The sequence below is a fragment of the Salmo trutta genome, chromosome 16 (genome assembly GCF_901001165.1).
Source record: "Salmo trutta chromosome 16, fSalTru1.1, whole genome shotgun sequence".
NCBI lineage: Eukaryota > Metazoa > Chordata > Actinopteri > Salmoniformes > Salmonidae > Salmo > Salmo trutta.
This window is the reverse complement of record NC_042972.1, coordinates 48,092,563-48,119,562: the sequence shown is the minus strand read 5'-3', so window position 1 is coordinate 48,119,562 and position 27,000 is coordinate 48,092,563. Positions and strand designations below refer to the sequence as shown.

The window sequence follows — 27,000 nt, the reverse complement described above, 5'->3', positions numbered from 1 at the left end:
TAGATGCCACATATACAGTTTTGTGTAGATTGGTCATTCGGTGCCAGAGGAGTAGTGTTTTAAGTATTTTTAGAACAATTCTAAATGGCGGAATATCGATCATGGTAGACCTTATGGGTCCTCCAGACAAATGTGTTCCTTGAAAGGAGATTGACCTCTTGTCACGGTTGTCTTCGTCCTCTGACGATATAACGAAATCGTCATCGGAAAATGTGGACCAAAATGCAGCAGGTACGTGTATGCTCATATTTAGATTTATTAACTTACAAAAAACAACTGAATACAAAATAACAAAACTACTAGAACTAACAAACGAACAACAAAACAGTCTGGCAAAGCCTAGGGCTGAACACAGAACAATCACCCACAAAACACAAACACAAACACACCCTCATTTATGAGACTCTCAATCAAAGGCAGATAGAAAACACCTGCCTTCAACTGAGAGTCCCAACACCAATTCACCAGACATAGAAACAGACATACTAGACTCCACATAGAAATACCTAAACAAACCAACACCCGGAATTACTAAAACAAACACCCTTAAACCAAACACACCACCCTGAACCACATAAAACAAATACCCTCTGTCACGCCCTGACCAAACTACAAACAATTAACCTTATATACTGGCCAGGACGTGACAGTACCCCCCCCTTAAAGGTGCTACCCCAGAAGCACCTTAAAAACTAAAAAAAATACCCCCAAACAATACCTAAAAGAAAAATTCCCCCTTACTAAAGGGAGGGAAGGGAGGGTGGCTGCCGTCAACGACGGCACTGTGCTACACCCCCCCCTCCCCAACCCACCTATCTTGGAGGCGGCTCAGGTTCTGGCCGTTCCAGGCAGTCTGGGCAGTCTGTCAGCTCCGGCAGGTCAGGGCAGTCTGTCAGCTCCGGCAGGTCAGGGCAGTCTGTCAGCTCCGGCAGGTCAGGGCAGTCTGTCAGCTCCGGCAGGTCAGGGCAGTCTGTCAGCTCCGGCAGGTCAGGGCAGTCTGTCAGCTCCGGCAGGTCAGGGCAGTCTGTCAGCTCCGGCAGGTCAGGGCAGTCTGTCAGCTCCGGCAGGTCAGGGCAGTCTGTCAGCTCCGGCAGGTCAGGGCAGTCTGTCAGCTCCGGCAGGTCAGGGCAGTCTGTCAGCTCCGGCAGGTCAGGGCAGTCTGTCAGCTCCGGCAGGTCAGGGCAGTCTGTCAGCTCCGGCAGGTCAGGGCAGTCTGTCAGCTCCGGCAGGTCAGGGCAGTCTGTCAGCTCCGGCAGTTCAGGGCAGTCTGTCAGCTCCGGCAGTTCAGGGCAGTCTGGCCACTCCGGCAGTTCAGGGCAGTCTGGCCACTCCGGCAGTTCAGGGCAGTCTGGCCACTCCGGCAGTTCAGGGCAGTCTGGCCACTCCGGCAGTTCAGGGCAGTCTGGCCACTCCGGCAGTTCAGGGCAGTCTGTCAGCTCGGGGCAGTCTGGGCAGTCTGGCCACTCCGGCAGTTCAGGGCAGTCTGGCCACTCCGGCAGTTCAGGGCAGTCTGGCCACTCCGGCAGTTCAGGGCAGTCTGGCCACTCCGGCAGTTCAGGGCAGTCTGGCCACTCCGGCAGTTCAGGGCAGTCTGGCCACTCCGGCAGTTCAGGGCAGTCTGGCCACTCCGGCAGTTCAGGGCAGTCTGGCCACTCCGGCAGTTCAGGGCAGTCTGGCCACTCCGGCAGTTCAGGGCAGTCTGGCCACTCCGGCAGTTCAGGGCAGTCTGGCCACTCCGGCAGTTCAGCGCAGTCTGGCCACTCCGGCAGTTCAGCGCAGTCTGGCCACTCCGGCAGTTCAGCGCAGTCTGGCCACTCCGGCAGTTCAGCGCAGTCTGGCCACTCCGGCAGTTCAGCGCAGTCTGGCCACTCCGGCAGTTCAGCGCAGTCTGGCCACTCCGGCGACTGTTGACTGACGGGCAGCTCCGGCGACTGTTGACTGACGGGCAGCTCCGACGACTGTTGACTGACGGGCAGCTCCGACGACTGTTGACTGACGGGCAGCTCCGACGACTGTTGACTGACGGGCAGCTCCGACGACTGTTGACTGACGGGCAGCTCCGACGACTGTTGACTGACGGGCAGCTCCGACGACTGTTGACTGACGGGCAGCTCCGACGACTGTTGACTGACGGGCAGCTCCGACGACTGTTGACTGGCGGGCAGCTCCGACGACTGTTGACTGGCGGGCAGCTCCGACGACTGTTGACTGGCGGGCAGCTCCGACGACTGTTGACTGGCGGGCAGCTCCGACGACTGTTGACTGGCGGGCAGCTCCGACGACTGTTGACTGGCGAGGCTGGATTTACGCACTTGCCGTTTAGTGCGGGGAGCGGGAACAGGACGAGTCGGACTGGGTGGACGCACTTCCGGGTCCGCACGAGAGACAGGAGCTGGAACCCCAGGGCTATGGAGGCGCACAGCCGGTCTAGATCTTACCTCCTGCACAACCCGCCTTGGCTCGATGGAACTAGTAGCCCTGCACGAGCGGAGTGCTCGTACAGGGCAGACTGGGCTGTGCAGGGGCTTGATGGTAGCCGTGCGTAGAGCGGGAGTTGGGTAGCCTGGTCCTCGGAGGCGTACCGGCGACCAGATGCGCTGCGCAGGCATCCTCCTACCAGGCTGGATGCCCGCTCTAGCACGGCACCTGCGAGGGGCTGGAATAACTCGCACCGGACTGTGCGTGCGTATGGGTGAGATATTGCGCTTCTCAGCGAAACATGGCGCTCCCCACCTCATACGCTCCTCCATATAACCACGGGTAGCTGGCCTCCGGCTCTTCCTAGGCCTAGCCAAACTACCCGTGTGCCCCCCCCCAAAATTTTCTTGGGGGTGCCTCTCGTGCTTCAACGCCAGTCTTGTCCCTCGGAAACGTTCCCGGTCCATACCAGCCTTACTCCTATCCTCTCTCTCGCGTACCACCTGTTTCCAAGGAAGGCGATCTTTCCCTGCTTGGATCTCCTCCCAAGTGTAGGAGCCTTCTCCCTCCAAGATCTCCTCCCAAGTCCATCTCTCTCGTTTGTCCTCTTCGAAAATCCTCCGCTCCTTCCTCTGCTGCTTGGTCCTTTGGTGGTGGGTGATTCTGTCACGGTTGTCTTCGTCCTCTGACGATATAACGAAATCGTCATCGGAAAATGTGGACCAAAATGCAGCAGGTACGTGTATGCTCATATTTAGATTTATTAACTTACAAAAAACAACTGAATACAAAATAACAAAACTACTAGAACTAACAAACGAACAACAAAACAGTCTGGCAAAGCCTAGGGCTGAACACAGAACAATCACCCACAAAACACAAACACAAACACACCCTCATTTATGAGACTCTCAATCAAAGGCAGATAGAAAACACCTGCCTTCAACTGAGAGTCCCAACACCAATTCACCAGACATAGAAACAGACATACTAGACTCCACATAGAAATACCTAAACAAACCAACACCCGGAATTACTAAAACAAACACCCTTAAACCAAACACACCACCCTGAACCACATAAAACAAATACCCTCTGTCACGCCCTGACCAAACTACAAACAATTAACCTTATATACTGGCCAGGACGTGACACCTCTGTACCAAATTTCAGGATTCTAGGTCTGAAGGGGAAAGGGGCATGACTTTTCAAAGTTTTCATCTTCAATTGCTTGTTATAGTGCCCCCATGTGGCCAATTGACATGCCATTACTTGAGAGGCTGTGGCCCTTGGCCCTTTATCTTTTTTTGTTAAGTCTCAACCTTGTAAGTTTTATCATTTCACAGAAATTTGCATGTGAAATTTCCCTTATGGAATAATAATAACACCAACAAATACAAAAGGGTTTCACCCATCTTCGCTGCTTGAACCCCTAAGAAATACAATGACACAGAAAACTGATCTATAGTATAATAATGAGACAATCATTAACACTCATCTCATTCCAATAATCAATTGTAATATTCATGTGCAATAAGATCAATATCAGACACTTTGGAATGTAGAATCAAAGACCTAACTGACAACTTTTTATCCCTGGGGACAGACATGTGGGATGAGGGATCAATAGCTCTTAAATTGTAGACAGGCAAAGCACACCACCAACAAAGAAAGTAATTATAGGGAAAAAAATCATATCACAACACAACTGGACCAGACCTGACCTCTGAAAACATAGGTCACGTTAGGGTTAAAGTTCACGCAAAAAAAGGTGGGCAAAAAATCACCAATACTCCAAGCGATGAAAAACCTGGTGAGAATATCATCCCCCCTCACAGCAGCAGGACAGAAAAAACAGCAGCATGCACAAAACAAAGCCACCCAATACACATCACCTTACACCCGCCTCCCATTCATATTTAATGAAGTATAATAAGTCACAGCAACATAGCAGAAACACGACCCTCAGTCCCACGGGTTGACTCCTACAGATTATCTAACAAACACTACTCCCCTTCTCATCTCTTCTACGCTTATACTGTACCAATAATCTGGTTGGTCTGGAGGTCTAGAGACAGTGCTGAACATTCACTAAGGCACATAGTGAGGGCAACAGTGCAGTGAGGGCAACAGTGCAACCTCCAACTCTGTTTCTTAATGAGTGCTAAGTGCAAGAACCCATTGATGCCGTCACTTATGTGTAGAGGAGAAAGGCTTAGGGACTGTTGTAATCTCAAAACCCAGAACCAAATCTCCTGTGAACACTGTCACAAGATAAATTCACTAGCTGTATCCTATGAGAAATCACAAACCTATTTAAAGACTTAATCCCATACAGTATAAGACAATGACAAATAGGCTTACCTTTGACCATGAGAGTACCGGAGCTGCTTGCCACTCCAAACTGGTTTCGTGCCACACAAGTGTAAAGACCTGCATCTGGTTTGGTTGCATTCTGTATCCGGAGGTTTCCGTTGTCCAGGATGGAAACTCTGCAGGCAGAAAAAGCAGAAAGATTGTATTACAGACACTAACATTGCATGACCACATTTCTTTCCCACTTTTATTGCAGTCTGTGAATTTCAATTGTCAATTTAAAGGTTAACTTTTTGCATTGTTCATCATCGTTAAGCATGGGCGTTCCCCAGAGAGAAAGGCAATCAGTCTAGCAGTTGCAATGTCTTCAGAAAATGGAAAACATAAATGTCTATATCATGCATTGATTGGAATTAACATAATTTAATTACATAACTTAATTGAAATTAAATGTAATATTTGATTATATACTGTATTTGATCATATAAACTTCCTCTCTACTTTTGTCCTTTTATGTCTACGTGCCACTCAAAGAAATTGAATATGACACTTAAAATCGAACTATTGTGACTGGGAAAGTCTAGAAACATTTCTAATTGCGCTGTGTTCTTTTATAAGTGATAAAATGTGACAAAGTGGTCAAATGGCTAATTCATGACTTCATATGACCACAAGACATCCGGGACCAAGACAACAGTCACTTCATCTCTGCATGGCCTTTACACAATGGCCACTGGTACTACAAAAGGTCAATGATCCTTAACCAAACTCGACATTTTCCTAAATAACAAGCAACAAATTGAAATAGTTGACCTTAAAAGCAGGGCAGTGTGGGAAAATGGGAAGATCAATTCATTAAACCGTGGTGGATTCTAATTATCTGAAACTCCGTGCAAACTGTAAATATGAAAAAAAGCCCCCGGCCCTATTGTAAAGCAGACAAGAAAAATAGAGCTCCGTCTTTGCACTGCACTTTCCTGTGTGATCTGCTGTGTAATGTAAGGGACAGTGTAAAGCAAACTGTCATCTACAGCTCTGTGTAATAGCAGGTCATTTATTGCAACTCTGAAAATGTCTCAGTTAGTGAAGCCACTTATCTAAGATGTTCTGATTAGATGAGGTGAAATATGCTTTTAATTTGTGCTGATAAAAACAGAGATTGTAAACACTACACTCAAATGAAGGTTGCACCAATTTAACGTAAAAAGATTAGGGCAAGAAACATGAAAAAACCTGTTTTGAAATTACATATACTTATCTTAATGACTGAATGTGTTTGTGATTTACTCTGGCGACCTTACCTGACAAAACACTTTAAATGACCAATTTCCTGTCAATTTACTATAATCAAGTGAGAGAATCACCACCTGGTCTTTATCGGACTATTGGATAGGAGGAGAAGGAAACAGACATGACGAGAGTTAAACAAGTACTGCAGCAGTCACAGTACTACCATACTGCACATGGTATTAGATGCACCTCATTGTTCAGTTGAAAGAACTGAACAATGAAGTTGCAAAAAAATGTAACTTATTTGCTGGTGTTGGGAGATGCACTGATCTTTGGATAGTTGTGTCAAGAAAAATAAATATTATAGAAACGCACATTGACATTGGTATAGTTCTGGTAAACAAGAAACATTTTTGTAAATCCAGCCAGGGCTCTATTTTCAGCTGATGTTAAGGTGGTGCCCAGACATTCCTGTTTTTTAAACATTATTTTTGTCCATGCAGCTTCTGTGAAAAGTTAGGACTCATTAGGCCTATGTGCGATGCCCATTGAATGAGGCGGCAGGTAGCCTAGTGGTTAGAGCATTGAGACAGTATCCGAAAGGTTGGTGGATCGAATCTCTGAGCTGACAAGGTAAGAATCTGTTGTTCTTCCCCTGAACAAGGCAGTTAACCCGCTGTTCCTAGGCTGTCATTGTAAATAAGAATTTGTTCTTAACTGACTTACCTAGTTAAATGAAAGGTGTCAGTGACTGTAGGAAGTCTGTAAAGGAACATCAAGTTAATACAATAGACAGCTTGTAGTTTTTCCTTAATCATTTTGTAAAAAAATTGTTGGACCTAACTGTCAAATCACGGGAATTACGATCGCTGTCCTTGGTGCTGAATTTGCTTGTAGCCTTCCTGTTTGTTTGTTAACCTTGTTAACCGGCGATGGTAAACTAATCCTATGATAACGTTTGGGCAATGCCCAATTGTCCATGACTCGAACATGCAGTGCATTTTCGAAATGCGCATGCAATGTATGTAGACGAATATTTCCATGTTGAAGCCAATAAAAAAAAACGTATTGGCATGTTTGTTATAACTAGGCCTATTGTAGGGAGGGTTAGTGTATATTATTTAATAAACTTTATCCAATGAATAAGACAAACATTCATGCCTCCTGCTGAAGAGCCCTTAGGCCGACGTGTGCGCACTTTGCATTATGCTCATGGAACGAGAGATGCAATTTATGATGTCATGCTTCTGACCGTATCCTATTTAGAAATAGTGTTGTTGGTTTAAAAAACAGATTGATTGTTTTTCATTGAATTTGATTTAAAAACAAACTTATTAGAAAGATTCACCGTCCATGGGTTGATGGTGAGAATGTACATGGCTCGAATGCAATTCAATTTCGTCTGATAGTTCTAGAGAAGTCCGAATATGATCTGTAAGATGTTTCCATGATGTTTATAAAACATTACATTTGCGAGCAGTATAACGGTGAGTGGACATTCCCCCTTTGTCTTTATATTGGTTCTTTTTCCAGCTCCTGTGAAAAGTTTGCATGTGCGTAAAAGTCTCCATGGTCTAAATTGCCTTGTCTGTATTATATGTCCACGAGGAGCAATTATTGTGCCTGTAACTGTATTTAGCCATAGCCTATTTAAAGAAAGTTGTTGTTTCGTTTTTATTAGAATTTGATTAGAATTATACACTGTCTTTTTAGGCCTTATTAATAGCCTAGTGAATTTAATCTTGCTTATTGACTACGTTTGACATGTCTATGTCCAGACTGCAATTTATAGTATGTCTAGCCCCTATATCAGTGCGAAAGCTGTAGCTTACGCTTAACAGCTTATTTCCATATTGAAGCAATGCAATTAGAACAATGTGGACTGCAAACATGTTCATTTAGCAAATATGGGGCAGGCTATCAAACGAAATAGGCTATAATGGACTAACATTCAAATTGGAGTTGATGACAATGCAATACATAAAAGACCATAAATACACAACTTGAAGTAACCACATATTTAGCCATGGAGCACGTTCTGATTGGCCAGTGAGAGGCCATGCCTTGACACTCCCACAACTTGTTAATTCATCAAAACCCAGCCCTTTCACACCACCGCCAGCTACTACGCCCTTAATTCTGGTTGTGAAAAATAGCAAAAATATTTCTGACACACCCCTGAAACTATAACGCTATCGCCAGCGCTAAGATTTACCATTGCATTAGGTTTGTTAAAATATAACCCCCAGACTGTGAACAAATAGGGCAACAACACATTGTTTTAACTAGATCAAGCTCTGACCTGATTTAAGACTACCTCTCCCACACATGCCTCATATAACTCAATACCTGCATTTGTGTGCTTGACTCTGTATATTTCCACAATTCCCTTATCCCCTGGGACAAAAGGACAATCCTGTGACTAGTGCATCCTTTGAGAAAAGCTCCACAGAAAGAATACAAATGGGGAGAGTGAACAAACATAATGCATCCTACTATGCCTTTCTTACTGTAATTACAGAACTGGGAAAGGCTTTATTAGTAGACTTAGACGTTGGCTTTGAAGCTGGTGTTAGAGGAGCTGAGGTAAACTACAAGTCAACTAAATGAAGTAAATGTCTTCCAGTTCTACTCCTCCTCTCCCTACTTAAGAAACCTTTAGACAACATGTCTGTCTGATCTTCCCACTGTCTCAGAAGAGCTTCCTTTCCTGCTGCTGTGGAGGACGTATCAATAATTCACAGGTGAGATGAACACAAGTGCCACTCTTTTCATCTCAGCCTCACACAAAGTTAACGGCTGCCTCTATAAACCCCTCCAAAGAGGAGACGTTTATTTCTAACAAGAGGCGAAAAGCCCAAACACACTACTCACGTAATCATAAAAAATACAAACAAAAATACATATTGGAGAAGATCAAGTAACAGGCAAAGAGACTGGACAGTGTTAATCTTTTATGTCTTCCAAGATGAAAGGGATTAAAAAATAACAGTCTCAGAGAATCCATTGCTCGTACTGTGAAGTGCAAATTGGAAACTGTAATTATGGTCCAAAGTAAAAACCTTTCCTCTCAATATATTTTCTCACATTCTTTTTGAGACATCACCACTCTATATAAGACTATATTACGGTACATGAGACCCAAGCATTCAGTTTACAGTACATGCAAAACAAGCTGTCAGTTTTGGTTGTCTTTACTACCTCATAATTGAAGGACACTACATTGGCCTTTGATTTACACAAACAACACAGTGATGTGGACAATTTGATTGTATGTAGAGTTAATTAAAAGGCACAGATGTATTGTGAAAGGAAGTGCTAGAATGTGAGAGTGTGTTGGATGAGTTCATGACAAAACCAGGGACCAGAAATTATTTGAAATGATGGTGGCAGCACTACACTGAAATGTCGAGAGTACTGCATTTCATGTTGGATTTGATGCATGCAAATAGCTATAATTGCTGATGCTATCTATACTGAACAAAAATATATACGTAACATGTAAAGTGTTGGTCCCATGTTTCATGAACTGAAATAAAAGATCCTAGAAATGTTCTATTCACACAAAAAGCATATTTCAATGAAATTTTGTGCACAAATTTGTCCCTGTTAGTGAGCATTCCTCGTTTGTCAAGATAATCAAACTACCTGACAGGGGCGGTATATCAAGAAACTGATTAAACAGCATGATCATTACGCAGGTGCATCTTGTGCTGTGAACAATAAAAGGCCACTAAAATGTGTAGTTTTGCCACAGATGTCTCAATCTTTGAAGGAGCGTGCAATTGGCACAATTGGCAATGTCCATCAGAGCTGTTGTCAGAGAATTGAATGTTCATTTCTCTACCATAAGCCACCTCCAACATTGTTTTAGAAAATTTGGCAGTAGGTCCAACCGGCCTCACAACCGCAGTACACGTGTAGCCACGCCAGCCCAGGGACTCCACATCCGGCTTCTGCACCTGCGGGATCGTCTGAGGCCAGCCACCCGGATAGCTGATCAACCTGTGGGATTGCACAACCGAATCATTTCTGCACAAACTGTCAGAAACCGTCTCAGGGAAGTTCATCTGCGTGCTCGTCGTCCTCACCAGGGTCTTGACCTGACTGCAGTTTGGCATCATAACTTACTTCACTAGGCAAATGCTCACTTTCGATGGTCCCTGGTACGCTGGAGAAGTTTGCTCTTCACGGATGAATCCCGGTTTCAACTGTACCGGGCAGATGGCGTCATGTGGGCGAGCGGTTTGCTGATGTTCTGAACAGAGTGCTCCATGGTTGCGGTGGGGTTATGGTATGGTCTGGCATAAGCTCCGGACAAAAAAAACAATTGCAATTTATCTATGGCAATTTAAATGCACAGGGATACCGTGATGAGATCCTGATGCCCATTGTTGTGCCATTCATCCGCCACCATCACCTCAAGTTTCAGCATGATAATGCATGGCCCCATGTCGCAAAGATCTGTACACAATTCCTGGAAGCTGAAAATATCCCAGCTCTTCCATGGCCTGCATACTCACCAGACATGTACAGTGAGGGAAAAAAGTATTTGATCCCCTGCTGATTTTGTACGTTTGCCCACTGACAAAGAAATGATCAGTCTATAATTTTAATGGTTGGTTTATTTGAACAGTGAGAGACAGAATAACAACAAAAAAATCCAGAAAAACACATGTCAAAAATGTTATAAAATTATTTGCATGAGGGAATGAGGGAAATAAGTATTTGACCCCTCTGCAAAACATGACTTAGTTCTTGGTGGCAAAACCCTTGTTGGCAATCACAGAGGTCAGACATTTCTTGTAGTTGGCCACCAGGTTTGCACACATCTCAGGAGGGATTTTGTCCCAACTCCTCTTTGCAGATCTTCTCTAAGTCATTAAGGTTTCGAGGCTGACGTTTGGCAACTCGAACCTTCAGCTCAACCTTCAGATGGTGTTCTTGGGGTCATAGGCAGCATTCCTCCTCCTCCAAACACGGTGACTTGAGTTGATGCCAAAGAGCTCCATTTTTGTCCCATCTGACCACAACACTTTCACCCAGTTGTCCTCTGAATCATTCAGATGTTCATTGGCAAACTTCAGACAGGCATGTATATGTATTCTTGAGCAGGGGGACCTTGCGGGCGCTGCAGGATTTCAGTCCTTCACGGCGTAGTGTGTTACCAATTGTTTTCTTGGTGACTATGGTCCCAGCTGCCTTGAGATCATTGACAAGATCCTCCCGTGTACTTCTGGGCTGATTTTTCACCGTTCTCATGATCATTGCAACTCCACGAGATGAGAACTTGCATGGAGCCCCAGGCCGAGGGATATTGACAGTTCTTTTGTGATTCTTCCATTTGCGAATAATCGCACCAACTGTTGTCACCTTCTCACCAAGCTGCTTGGCGATGGTCTTGTAGCCCATTCCAGCCTTGTGTAGGTCTACAATCTTGTCCCTGACATCCTTGGAGAGCTCTTTGGACTTGGCCCTGGTTGCGAGTTTGGAATCTGATTGATTGATTGCTTCTGTGACAGGTGTCTTTTATACAGGTAACAAGCTGAGATTAGGAGCACTCCGTTTAAGAGTGTGCTCCTAATCTCAGCTCGTTATCTGTATAAAAGACACCTGGGAGCCAGAAATCTTTCTGATTGAGAGGGGGTCAAATACTTATTTCCCTCATTAAAATGTAAATCAATTTATAACATTTTTGACATGTATTTTTTTCTGGATTTTTTTGTTGTTATTCTGTCTCTCACTGTTCAAATAAACCTACCATTAAAATTATAGACTGATCATTTCTTTGTCAGTGGGCAAACGTACAAAATCAGCAGGGGATCAAATACTTTTTTCCCTCACTGTAATCGATTGAGTATGTTTGGGATGCCCTGGATCAACGTGTACGACAGCGTGTTCCAGTTCCCCCCAATATCTATCAACTTCGCACAGCCATTGAAGAGGAGTGGGACAACATACCACAGGCCATAATCAATGGCCTGATCAACTCTATGTGAAGGAGATGTGTCGCGCTGCATGAGGCAAATGGTGGTCACGCCAGATACGGACTGGTTTTCTGATCCACGCTCCTACCTTTTTTTTTAAGGTATTTGCGACCAACAGATGCATATCTGATTATGGCCTAATGAGTTTATTTTAATTAACTGATTTCCTTATGTGAACTATAACTCAGTAAAATGTTTTATATGCGTTTATATTTTTGTTCAGTGTATATTGGCAAACATAAACCAAACTATTTACACCAATGTCCTAATACGTCCATATGTGAAGGTAGCATTGGTAAACACCACCATACACAAATACACCCTCTCCATCTCAGAGCCCGGTTGGACGGGTGAATGCAGGGTCTTTGTGTGCTCTTCATTAGCCCGGTAAATAAAACAGGACTGTGAAAATAGGGGTTAAGATTCTATCAGTAGAATTACTCAGCCATGAGGCTGTGTGAAAAAAAGGCCATCTTACGCTTTCGGTGATTTTACAAAATAATTAACCTTGGCTAAGGTGCGTTACACTCAGTGCATATTGCATCTCTGCACTCGTCTAACACTCATTTCGCCCCATCTGGTTAAGTCCAACCACCACTGGAGCCATGCAATCTCCAAATGCATGCAGCATTCATCCAGCACATGAACAAGTATTTCAGGGTTTCACTCTGTGTGCTACTGTACTGTAGCTGTGTGTGCCCTTTTGTATTAACTTTACACATAAGGATAGGTATGCATTAAAGTATGTTGCTTGTCCTGTTCGACACTGACCTACCTGCAGGTGGGGTTTGTAATCATGATTGTATCAACGCGTTGGTGGTAGTAACACTGCTCCAGGGGTGAATAGGAAAAGCTCAGATGAGGTGTCTACAGGGGGAAAGGCTAGGTCACCCTATCCTCTGAACAGGACAAGAGGTCGGACCCAACTTCAAGTTTTGATCTGTACTCCTGACTGCTTTAAAGTCCTGAAGTGTAGGGTGTGAAATTCTGACATCACAAGATAAACGGAAAGTCTGTCTCTCCCCAGATTCCCCACAGAGCTCCGTGTTCGAGAGGAACGGCCTTGTCAGACACGTAAATCAAGTCAAACTGCACAGATTTGACCCAGCAAAACCAAAGCCGGAGTATATGACGCAGAATGCAGTGTGTAGTTCAACTCAATGGGAAAAGTACAGAGAAGTCTATTTTCACAGTACCGTCGAGATAAATCCAGAGTGCATACCACTGTTTTTAAAGTTGTCAGCCCCAAGGTTAACAGGCAATTACAGTCTACGATAATATGTGTGGCAATGAGGTGTTTTTTTATCACTTAGACAACAAACCGATTGCCTGACATTGGTAAAATAGGGACACCTGAGCATTTCCCCTGACAATTCTCCAATAGCACTGTAATTGATATTGATTTTTGCCCTACGTAGGCTTGTGCCAATACCTCTTAGCTTGTCACATGCACTGTTAGTTCTACCAAATTATTCAGGAATTGATAACGTTATGATAGAAAATGATTTACAGTTATCAGCTGTAAAATGAGGTGCAACCACATACAAATGGTACCTCATCTAACGGTCGGGCTGACACCCCCACAACAGGAGAGAACTCAAATGTCACTCAAACTGCATATTTATGATGACACTGCCATAAGCATTGACTATATCAGAGTTTAGTGTGACTAGAGTGTCTAGACTGTATTGTGTGACAAATCTACCTAAAGGTGGATGGATCCAGGTACAGTAAGTGTTGTATGACTCAGTGCTGCCAATTTACGCATTGGGCGAGAGACACACATTTGACCCTCTTCACACGCTCACACGCCACGCCTCTTATTTCTCACGCATGGAAAAAAGTGCTGGTTTTATTTCCTGATTAATACAGCGCTTGAACTTTTCAACTGTGCCTCCAAATCATTTTCAAATCGGAGCATATACGCCTGCAATTCTACATCGCGAACATTGTAACTGCGGCAGCTTCACCCGGGAGATCCATCATTTTCCTACCACGGCACTGTGAACCACGGCAGATTGAAGCTTGTGATTGGGTTAGTACCAAGGCGATTGGATGTGTGTTTGTAAAGAAATGGCCCTCACGATTAGAGTGGAGCAGCCACGGCAGACTGGACAGGCAGGTTTGTTCTCATCTGATCAAAGTTTATGAGCTACATTGTCAAAAGAGCAGCAGTGCAGCTTGTCAACAGAATGCTTCTTTTTGACAGCATGTGATAATATAACCTAGCCTACTAACTTGATAATCCACCTCTTGGAATAGCCCAGATCCATAGCCTACATTATTCCCCTTGTTTGGTCATTGGCAATTAAGCACTACGTTAATTAGGCTGTAACAACAAGAAGGCAACATTCAGAGGGAATTTAGCCTGAATTTCTAGCTGGATTATTAACATTATTTTGCCCAAACAAATTGTGAACCCGACGTAACTGATTCTAGTGGGGGGGACAACAATACATTGAAAGATCATTTGGGTTGGGTGTAGGGGCAGATTTAGGCTATAATTTATTTGGTCTTTCACAAGACATTAGAAAAATTCCCATCCCCTACAAAGGGCTAAAATATATACTAATTAGTGTGCTTATCTCACACTACTGTTATTCCACATACTTTTATTACTTAACTTCTTACCAGTTTCTCTGGAGTAATTAGGCTATTTGAAATCTGATACGCCAACTTGTCATTATTCATTCGATTTTTCTTGAATGTAAGGTGATGTGTAGAAATCAAATGTCACATGACCATATTCAAACCCCCAGTATTAGGGAAACATAGATCAGGGGTGGCCAACCCCCTTTGGAGAGCTACCTCTAGGCAAGATTTTCTACGGTCCTATTTTAAACGGAGAGTTCACCCAAATGAATGACATATTATCATGCTTGTTTGTTGTGGACAAGGAGAGACTGTAATCCATCCTATGGTTGGCTACTGCCACCCACCATTAATATTAGCACTTTTGAACCAAACATCAATGTTTCCCCAGCTAGCATACTCTAAATTCCATCTCCAAATAATCTCAAATGAACTTCAAACCAAGTTGTTGAGTTTTCAGTGTTTATTCAACTTTAAAATGATCCTGAAAACACCTGACCTATGGTTTTTATTTCACCCTGGTCAAGGGACTAAGCCATGTGGAAACATGTATAATAGCAGGAAATTTGCTTTAAAACAGCTATTTGGGGAGGGGATCCCCATACCCCTCCAGCTAGGGCTGGAGCCAATAGGAGATCATTCACGATAGGAGATCTCACACCAAGCTATCTTCAAAAGTTGGAAGCCCTGATGACTAAATATACTTAATAACACAAAGCTTACACATTGCTTAAATAGCAGAAAGTTGGAACTGTAGACCACTGAATGCACTAATTATCAACAACAATGATGTGATGAACAGAACAGTACATCATGGAGAGTAATGCTGAGAATAACAGCAATGAACACAACACAATGCTTGGAAGTTCCTCAAGCTACTGTTAGAAGGCCTACCCTATAGAGATAATTTGCACAAGTCAATCAAAGCACAACAGGAGCATGAGGAGTGCATCTGGAGCCAGTGTTGCACAGAGCTCTAGTTGAGTGTACATGTCTGACAGAAAGAAGAACAATGACTGACAGTAAGAAAGGACTCATTCCCCTTGTCACAGTACATATGATTTACCCTGCTCTACCCTGCAACTAGCAGAATGCACTGAGTGGGTTCTTTTTCTTTTTTCAGTTACATTAAGATGGAGGAAGAAAAAAAAGACTGAATTGCAGGCTATACGTGAAATGACATTTCCTTTCGGTTCTCTCTCGGTTGACCGTTGTCTCCGGGGCACTCTGTAGCATTAATATGGTTTCCATGGCAATATGCAGCTTAATCAAAACACAGCCAGGGGACAGGGGTGTTAGCCTGCAAAGGAAGTATTAATCTCTACTTTGTGAAACAAATACACCGATGTGCCAAACACTCCCTCTTACACCACCTTCACATAAAGAGAGAAATGACAAGTGATTCCCCATGGATCTAACAGACACATTTTTCATGGCTAATGCAACCAAGGCCGGCTACAATAACATTCCTTAATACATAAGCTTTCTAATTGAATATGCTTTTATACACTGAACTTACAAAACATGCTCTTTCCATGGCATCCAGGTGAAAGCTAGGATCCCTTATTGATGTCAGTTGTTAAATCCACTTCAATCAGTGTAGATCAGGGATGGGCAACTTTGATGTAGGTGGAGGCCCCAAAAATCGGAACTCATCACGAAGGGCCGCGGTGTGCGTACCCATATCCACACCCTTGTAAGCAAAACATTTTAGCGGCCCCCCGTGACAGTGAAGAACCACATTTTTTGTTTTAAAGTTAATTTCCTGCAATTCTTCACATTTTGCCATGGGGCGGGGCGGAGAGGAGATTTAGCAATAATATAACTCATTTCACTCAGTTCTACAATTCTATAGTAATTCGATCATGCTTAATACAAGTTTAGGTAGCTGGCCGCTAGACTAATTTACCAATCTAAAAAAATGGAGCTGACACGGGCTAATTGAGTGGCTGCTGATGCACAACTAAATTTATAAATTGCACCTTGTGTATTCTATCATTATATATCTCAACAGTAACTTGTGACCCTGACTGACTTCCCCCAAAAAACACACAGACAACAATGAAAAATTGTTTAAAAAATATATTTAAAAAATTGGACCGCGGGCCTACAAAAATGGGCCGCCAGTTGCCATCCCTGGTGTAGATTAAGGGGAGGAGACAGGTTAAAGAATGATTTTTATGCCTTGAGACAATTGAGACATGGATTGTGCATGTGTGCCGTTCAGAGCGTGAATGGACAAGACAAAATATTTAAGTGCCTTTGAATGGGGTATGGTAGTAGGCGCCAGGTGCACCGGTTTGGGTGTGTCAAGAACTGCAATGCTGCAGGGTTTTTCACAATCAAAAGTTTCCTGTATGTATCTTTCCTGTATGTATCCAGCCAACTTGACACAACCGTGGGAAGAGTTGAGGTCAACATGGGCCAGCATCTCTGTGGAATGCTTTCGACACCTTGTAGAGTGCATTCCCTGATGAATTGAGGCTGTTCTGAGGGCAAAAGGGGGTGCAACTCAATATTAGGAAGGTGTTCCTAATGTTTTGTACACTCAGTGTATGTGTATGAATTAAACGCTGTGCAGAGCTACTACTTATTACAGGTAGCTGTCTTAATCAAAGCTCCTGATTTACATTGTCTTCATTTCCGACTGTGAAACAGGAGAACAGGATGGGATTGTGTTGGTAATTGCATTGGAAGGAGTGGAGTGTTTATCTGCCTGGTCCACAGAGGGCTGTGTGGATGTACTGCTACAGGATCCTTCCTCTAATCACAAATTGCTCTCAAAATATATTCCCTTCCACTGATATTAATCTCCTCCTCATGCGCTGGCTGAGGTATCCTTCAGGAATAAGGAGCAACACACACACACACACACACACACACACACACACACACACACACACCGGTTCCAAAGAAATTGTCGGGAACCAAGATGGATTACTTGTGCTGTGCTGGCACATTCTCTCTTTGAAAAACGATATCAGCAGCAGTCTCTCCCAGATAAAAAATAATCCCGTAGAGAAGAACATGGCACGTGGACAGGTAAAGATGGTTCTGACCTAATCTCAGCAAAGGGTTCTGACCTAATCTCAGCAAAAATCTCCAGGTTTAGATTTATTTGGGTTAAGTCGATCAACTTAACTTCCTTGAGCTTGATTTACAACCCTTACAAGAAAGGGAACGAGGGTTCAGCTAACTTGATATGATCAGAAATAGCTTGATCATTAAGGGGTATGTTTTTGCATTAATCGGTTCCATCTATCTCAAACTATCTGTTGATAAGCAACTGCTTAGGTTTAGAATAAGGGTTAGGGTAAGGGTTAAGTTTAGGGTTACGATAAGTGTTAGGGCTAGGGTTAGTCGATATTTAGTTGAAATGTTACTGATAGTCTGTAGAGCCTCTACAGATGGACCATCCAAATAAAGTGTTACCGATAAATCTACCACTGGTATCAATACATGATTTACCTGAATAAAAATACTTTATAAAATGTCTGTAAAAATATAAAACATATACTGTATAAAATATAACATCAACAGTTTTGTCCTATAGTTTTCTTTTTAATCCTAGGCCCCGTCCCTGCAGGAGACCTTTTGCCTTTTGGTAGGCCGTCATTGTAAATAAGAATTTGTTCTTAACCGACTTGCCTAGTAAAATAAAGGTTTAAAAAAAATATGTGATGTGTTCCTCATTAATTCACTTTTTTTTTGGAGAGGGAAATCATCAATAAACATGAATCCTCTATGCACTAGCACTGCACATCTCGATAGATCAAGTTAAGGTCAGCTGTTAAAACTATTTAAGTGATAAAAGCCACAAAATACTTCAGGGTGAAATCAAGACTGCACGGATGAGTGTGTGTGTGTGTCTGTCTGTCTGTGCTGGGATGTGCTCCAGTCAGTGCATCCATTCGCATTTGTGTGTGCCTTTGAACATGTGCGTTTGTGTGTGTGCGTGTGTGTGTATGTACTGTACACATATGTGTGTGAGTGTGTGCGGCTGTCAGGGTACCCTAGCAGAGCTCCAGCCTGCTCTCGTCCTCAGGTGGGAGGGCCATTCCCCTTCATGTGACATTCCCGGCCCAGCCAACACCAGACTCTGAAGACAGAGCCTGTTGCTAAATGACCATGAGCACCATAAGCTGCCCAAACAACTTATCAAGTGGTGTGCCACCCTTCAAGGTGAGGAAATGAGATACGTTTATTAGGCTGCAGAACCTCTCAATATTCCACTCGGAACGCGACGTGTCACAGGCACCGCCGCCGAGATCCAGATCTCCACTTTTCCAAGCAGATGTTCAATTAGAATCAAATGAGGAAATTAGAGACGTGATGAGAAAAAATGCGAAGTGACATTCAAACATGATAACCAATGTTTTTTAATAAGCACAACAGCATGGCACCTCTGAAATGAATGAAAACTAAAACAGTGCTCTGGGCTAATGCCTCTCTTTAATAACAACGCATCTGTTTCATGTTAAGATTTCATAATGTAACTTTGAGCAACGTTTGATGAAAATCGCATTATTACATTTTAAAAAGTGCAAGTGTGACACTTAATCATGTCTGAGTAATGACTGAGTGCAAAATCGTTTATACTAAGTCAATGTAAGTAAATGCATCACAAGCTTCCTCTGTGGACACTTATAAAAATGTGCTGATACTCATTCCACATTTGGTTTCCTTCCTGACATTGATTCATTCTGGAGTGTGTCTGGCATAGCAGATGGGGTCTGTAAATGGAGTTCACTCTGGCAGACATCACTTCATTTATGTGAGAGCCATCTCTTTTCCTCTTGCTTTGCAGGAAGGGATAGAGATGGGCCAAAAGCATGGCTAGATCTGGAGCAATCTCACTCCCGTCCCTGTCACCCTCAATATGGTGGAGCAGTCAACAGTCAATACCCTGACGCAGAAACCCATGCTATGCCTTATTTCCACCACTCAATCCATTATCCACTCTACAGGGATGTAGGGAGAATATTCTACAAGCATTGTATGTTAAACACCCCCGGCCAGGCATCAAGGCCTGACAAGCCACCAATTATGAGTTCAAGAGAGAGTGGTAGAAACAGCTGAAAAGTCAAAACACAGTGCACTTCTTTAAAGTGTACAAAGCAATCAAGGTGACTTATTCTATACAGTAAGAAGGTAGATTAATTCCATCTGGCTATATATAATAAAGGTGAAAGTTACAAGAAAAGATATAAAGTGAGGTTAATGTTTAAAAGAAGATGTTTTCTGCATGACATCTTCTGGAAGTTAACTTAATCTACTGTATCGCTCATGATACAGCCATTTTTGCAGAAGCCTACGCATTACAATAAAATACAATCACTACTGACTGGGACTTCTTGTAGTATATAATACTTCATTTGTACAACTTCAGTAAAAATTCTACACAGCAATTAGGTAAATGTTAGCGCTACATTACGTTTAGTCTTAATGAGAACATACCATGGCTTTGACTGAATAAACTTGCCATATGTTATTCTTAACTGACACTAACCAATCTACTTTTCTTTCCTCCTTCCATATACAACAGCAAAAGTAATATAGAGCCACTAAACAGATCTCACCAAGGCAATAAAACCCCTGTGCTTCACAGACAATGGGTTACAGCATCACAGCACACCAAAACACACTGCAGTTTATCTGTACCACTTACACATCAGTTTAAGGCTTCCATCTGAAGCCAAGCAACTATATCGAAGGACCAAAAAATATTTTTAAATATTTGTAGGTCAGGATGAGGTAAATTGTGCCAAAGGGTTAGCTGAGCTACCCCATTGTTTCTAAGAAACCATACCCAAATTGAATTATGTGACCAAATATTTAGGAAGAGGTCATTATTTCATGGAGTCTGTGAAGGAAGAAACCACATGGGAAAAGTGATAAGCAAGTTAGGTAAAAAAAAAATAATAATAATAATTTTACAAAGTAAAATGTATTTATTGTGTTATAGATTTCATGATGCTTGTATCTACACCAACGTAGACTGTTTAAAGACTGTTTTATACATACTTTGGGGTCTCTATAAGCTACAATATGAGGTCCTAAACCTAGCATGAAAGTGCATCCTTGTAGCTAATATAGTCAAAATGGTTGCTTTGGGGTAAATTGTGCCACTTAGCAAGGGCCAAGTTGAGTCAATAGATAATCAATATACCCCATGCAAATAATGATTACATTTGTCCATTTTATGCATAATATGCATAGTATTTTGAAGACACCTGGCATTTGTGTGATTTAAATGATGAAAAATGCATTCCTCAGTGGGGTTCGCTCCCCCTCTAGGCCACAGTGGAAGTGTTTTCTTCCCAGGCATTATCGCTGGGATATGAGGTTACACCAGGGCTTAAGCCTATGTTAAATGTTTTCAAAACTGTTATGTTTACATACTTCTGGTTATTTCCAGGGATATACAACATTTCAAAATATATGTAGATATCTTTGATAGAAAGATATCTATATTTCCCTTAACGTATCTATATTTCCCTTGACATAGTTACGCTGAATGAAAAAACGACTCTCCCCTACGAGTGCTGCTGTGGTGTAAGATAACTCCAAACAGCCCTTTGAAAGACTGTCTTTAATTTAGGGAGAAGAGATGAGGGGAAAACAGAATGTCGGCACGTCCGGCGGGCGGGCGGTGGCCACTCATACAGAGACAGTTGAGTGTGTGGGTCTGGTGTGTGGGGCCAACACAGTTTTTTTTCTCTCTCTTCCAATTCAGTGGTGACATATTGAAATGGCATGTTTTTAGGCAACGGTCCATTGCCTGACACGGCCCACTTATACACTCATCAGCAAGACCCTGCTCTGCTTTCTCAGCTGCTTTGTTCCAGCTGATGTCATCTAAACCGGGTCCCTGCAGGGTTGTCTGGGAGAGATAAGACAACCCCCCCCCCCCACCCCACCCACTTCCCCCCTCTGCTGGTCTCTTGCAGAAAAAAAGAGCTGCTGCTATGAAGATGGATTACCCAGCTGGTGACACTGGCTCCCCTCCTTCTAAAGCCACAGTGGAGCGGTAACGCAATTAGGCCAATTAATCTTGAACAAAAGGGGTTCACAACACACACCCCCCTCCCGCCTTTGATTATGCACGCTCCTGAGCAGGTGTATCGCCACATCCTGCTCACACCTTATTTTCAAAACAATAAATGTGATTATCGATTACAAAGCTAATCGATGGACAAAGCAAAGCAGTGGTGGTCCTCTCATTTGCATGGTGGTCCTCTCATTTGCATGGTGAACTAGTTTCACTTTACATGATGTTAAGATTTTTTTTAACTACCGCTAAATCACAATGGTTATCAAAGCATTCATCCTCCAGGAACACAGTCCTTTCGAAGTGAGACAATATGTTAAATTACTGTTATGACGACAAGAACAGGTGATGATTACTTTCATAGCATGAGATGTATGCGGTCCAGAAAGGGCAGGACAACTTGGGCGCAAAGTAGGTTTGTATGTCTGAGCAATGTGTGTTCGTGTGTGTGTGTGTGTGTGAGAGAGAGGATGAGAGAGGAAGAGATAGCGAGAGAGAGAGAAACTGATAGAGAGATAGAGAGAAATAGGGCGAGGGAGAAAGAAAGAAAGAAAGCAAGAAAGAGTAGAGACAACACATTCAATGCCTCACACATTTTTTCAGTTCTGCAAAAAAGTAATTTGGCAGGGTTCCACCTATTGACAATGCAATCCAGCATCCTGACAAGATTTCATCCAGCACAATACAACCTGGGACAGATGCGAGCAAACGTGTTATCTGCACATTTTTATTTTTAATTACCTCTGTGTAAAAGAGGTAGTCTGCGCTGAATAGCATTTACAAAGTAAAAGCATGACAATTTACTTTTCAAGTTCAATTCAGGACTCCACAAGAACACAGACCTAGAGATATTGTAATATAATTCCCTTTGTGAATAGCATATTATTATGATAGATTGTGTTTATGGGGCACTGGTCTAGAATTAATAATCCACTTTTGCCTTTGTTTCCAACAAGTCCCGATCAGAACATTAAAATACCATACAGTACATGAGTTCTGGTAGGCCTCTCCGCTACAGCAAACATATACAGTATATCTCAACTATCTATCTACTTCTAACAAGCTCATAGTGAAACAACAAGGACCCACAAAACAGCACGGAAGAACAGGGTTACAAGGAAACATCCATCCATTCAACCGTAATATAGCCACTGCTATTGAATTAATCATCCCATTGGAACATATAACAGTGTCACAGCAGTGCAAAACACCAAATCAATCAACAAAACTCTCCATTCCAAACATATCCAAAGGCTACAAGCAGGATGTTAAATCAAAATGATCAGTTACTGTAGCTCAGTGGATATCTGTGTTGGAAACCATGGAAAGGGAAAAGCATACACACTAAAAACAAATGATTCTATTGGCTTGTAACCATAGCGGAACCCTTTTTGGTGCTATATGGAACCTTTTTTTTTAAGGTTCTATAGAGAACCATGTTCATAAGGTTCTAAATGGAATATCTACAGTGCTATAAAGAACCATTAAAAAGGTTCATATTTACATAGCACTAAAAAGGATTCCACTATGTTTATAATGCTTTATGGGGCGAAATAGAACAACTTTGTATGGTTCTTTATATAACCTTTATGGAGAACGGTTCTGTAAAGAACCTTTCTCAATCTCAAAGTTTCTGTGTAGAACAACACAGAGTTTTTTATTCTCTCTTGATAGTGTATTGTTAAAATGCCACATTGTAGGATGAATCGGGAGTGCTAGCTCTGGAACAGCTGGGAGAGTATTGAGAGGCCATAGGTAAGTCTTTCACAAGACACCTTCACTGGCATTGTCATATATGACATGTAATGGCATAACACAACAGATTAGATGTTGGAATGACACTCTCACTCACGGTTGCACGAAAAGAGCTGTGAGCAAATCAGCGCCTCAAAAATATTCGAATAAAGCGCCACCCCCACATTTTACATGAAATGGCTCAAATGGTTCTTTGGGTCAGTTCTTTTTAATCAGTAGAACCATCACTCTTCCCAAAGAAACTTTGAGGAACCCTCGTTTTTTTTGTGTGTAATCCATTGCTACCTCACAGTTCAACCAAGATTCAAGCTGTCAGTTCAAGAGGGGATGACGAAAGAGAAAAATACATATTTTATGAATAAAAACTGATGTGCTTCAGAATTCCAGCCTTGATCAGTCTGCTAGGGAGACAGCATCATATACATAGGTATACAGGGCAACTGAAGGGCACCAGCAGCGTAACCACTATGCAAATGCAGGGCCACTTTGCTTAGCGACAACACTTCTTTGTGTATATGTAAACTATGACAAGACTACCAGACACTGTGCACACAGTCCTGCTGTCAGAGTTGTGCCACAAAAAGCGGTGCAGCTGCTGTCTGGATCAGGACAGTCTGACTGATCAGACCCCTGATGCCACACACACACACACACACACACACACACACACACACACACACACACACACACACACACACACACACACACACCCTACTCTCCTGTCACTGTTAGCAGTTAACACTTTAGCCCAGAGAAGCGCGTCATGTCAGCAAACAGTGACTGGTATAGTCACCCACACACCCCCACAGAGGGCGAGAAGTGCTTGATTAGCACCCGGACTCTGCACAGCGAGGGGCATATCGGGACACCCATAAGCACCGGCCAAACCAATTATACCTTCAGTACTGACACTGGTTTGTTTGTGGTGTATATCTACACTGTGAATTACACCAGGCATTATATACTGAGCGTACAAAACATTAGGAACACCTACTCTTTCCATGATATAGACTGAGCAGGTGAATCCAGGTAAAATATATGATCCCTTATTGATGTTAGGAAACATATACACTATCTCAACAGGGTTACAAGGAAACATCCATCCATTCAACCGTAATATAGCCACTGCTATTGAATTAATCATCCCATTGGAACATATCACAGCGGTGCAAAACCCCAAATCAATCAACAATCCAAACATATCCATTATTGATGTCACTTGTTGAATTCACTTCAATCGGTGTAGATGAAGGGGAGAAGACAAGTTATAGCAGGATTTTTAAGCCTTGAGACAACTGAGACATGGATTGGGAATGTGTGCCATTCAGAGGGTGAATGGGCAAAACAAAATATTTAACTGCCTTTGAACGGGATATGGTAGTGGGTGCCAGACCCACCGGTTTGTGTCAAGAACTACGACGCTGCTGAGTTTTTAACGCTCAACAATTTCCCGTATGTTTCAAGAATGGTCCACCCCTCAAAAGACATTCAGCCAACTTGACACAACTGTGGGAAGCATTGGAGTAAACATGGGCCAGCATCCCTATTGAAAGTTTTCGACACCGTGTAGTCCATGCACTGACGAATTGAGGCTGTTCTGAGGACAAAAGGGGGTGCAATTAGGAAGGTGTTCCTAATGTTTTGTACACTCAGTGACTTGAAAACGTTACTGAATTTAGGCCTACGGCAGTGTTGAATTGTGTCAGATATTTTCGATTTCATTTTAGTAATTTCAGCCTTCATAGTTTTAGTTATTATCAGTCAACTAAAACTCTGGACAATTTCAGTCTTGTTTTAGTCACTGTTATGTTAGTCACATTTTCCACTGTGCATTTATTTTACCTCCAACTTCTATGTGCATATTAAGATAGCCTTGTCCAACTAGGCCTTCTATCCAGGTAGCCTAGTGGTTAGAGCGTTGGGTCAGTAACTGAAAGGTTGCTGTATCGAATCCCTGAGCTGACAAGGTAAAAATCTGTTGTTCTTCCCCTGAGCAAGGCAGTTAACCCACTGTTCCCCAGGAGCCATGGATGTTAATTAAGGCAGCCCCCTGCACCTCACTGATTCAGAGCGGTTGGTTTAAACGCAGAAGACACATTTCAGTTGAACAACTGACTAGGTATTCCCCTTTCCCTCGTATTGCTGGCAACATTGCTATTGGCTACAGGTTAAACCATTTATGCCTACGGTTTTTCTCCACCTTGTGATGGGGTAATTGACAGTGATTCCCTTAAAAGGGGAGAATCTGAGCATTTCCAACAATGCCGGAATTATTACTGTACTCCTAATATTCAGCAAACAGCTTTAGTATTTCCAAATGGGGAAAAGCTAATTGGGGAAAAAGCTAAAACAGCCAATATGAAAGTAAGAGACAGTAAACATTATTGTTACAATTGAAATGTCTGTAGATAGTGTATATCAGCTCAATCAGCCCGTTCAACTAAAAGACCAATGATAGGTTTGCATTATATTCTGCAAAGGCTATGCTTGCTTACGATTGGACAAAACAGATGAAATGAAAAGTCACTTAGAATAGTTGTCTTTTTTCCCATGGCATCTCGTCTCGTTATCGTCATCAGTTTTCGTCAGGAAAAATAGGTCGTTGACTGATATTTTTCGTCTTAGTTATTGTTGACAAAATTAACACTGGCCTTACGGGAGTCTACATCTGAAGCAGGTAGGTATACAGACAGAGACGCTACTTCAAATATTTATTTTAACTCACAGCTGGATATAAAAGGTTAACAGTCAAGGAGGGACTCTGTAACATTGAGGAATATAATCACTAATATGACCAGATATATAACATCAAGCTACAGAGCCGGGCCAGGTAAACATACAGTAATCATAGCCAGGGGTGTCTGGCATTTGCTCTTTATCAATACTACAAGAACATTGCCCCCAGGGTACCATACCTGAACAAATCCTACAGTAACCCCAGTGTTTAGGAAATCAACCCCATTATGAGAGAGGGATTACCTAATAAAGAGAGAGATTATTAGCTCACCTGTTGCTCTCTTGTAGAGTCTCACTGCCCTTCCTCCAGGAGATCCCACCCCAGGGGGACATTTTGGGCCTGCACTCCATCAGCACATCTCCTCCCTCCTTCACCATTGTGTGGCTCCTCAGCTGGTTCTGGGAGAAATCTGGGGCAACAGCTAAGACAACACATGCATGTTAAAAACCCAACACTTCCCTTCCACTTTACTTTTTAAGTCTAACTTTCAACATGTATGACATGAGTGTAAAGACATGAGTTTATCCTGAACACATGACCTGAACTAGGAGAACCTCAGGGCCTTAGTATACTGGGTCCAGAGTCTTTCCTGGTGATGTCACAGGAAATAACAACATATACATCAAGGGAATAGTCATTGTCATTGGCCAGACCTAGAGATAGATAGTCATTGTCATTGGCCAGACCAAGAGATAGTCATTGTCATTGGCCAGACCTAGAGATAGTCATTGTCATTGGCCAGACCTAGAGATAGATAGTCATTGTCATTGGCTAGACCAAGAGATAGTCATTGTCATTGGCCAGACCTAGAGATAGTCATTGTCATTGGCCAGACCTAGAGATAGTCATTGTCATTGGCCAGACCAAGAGATAGTCATTGGCCAGACCTAGATATAGTCATTGTCATTGGCCAG

At 42.8% G+C, this 27,000-nt stretch overlaps 1 protein-coding gene across 3 annotated transcripts in view; it reads right to left on the bottom strand.

Annotated features, from left to right (window-relative positions):
- Positions 1 to 27,000, bottom strand: part of cntn4 (contactin 4) — a 169,907-nt gene that overhangs the window by 31,198 nt on the left and 111,709 nt on the right. For all 3 annotated transcript variants that reach the window (XM_029694672.1, XM_029694674.1, XM_029694673.1), the window contains 2 exons: positions 26,357 to 26,507; positions 4,783 to 4,910 (listed from right to left, as the gene is read on the bottom strand). In XM_029694672.1, coding sequence (XP_029550532.1) covers positions 4,783 to 4,910; positions 26,357 to 26,507 — 279 coding nt within the window. The remainder of the gene's footprint in view (positions 1 to 4,782; positions 4,911 to 26,356; positions 26,508 to 27,000) is intronic.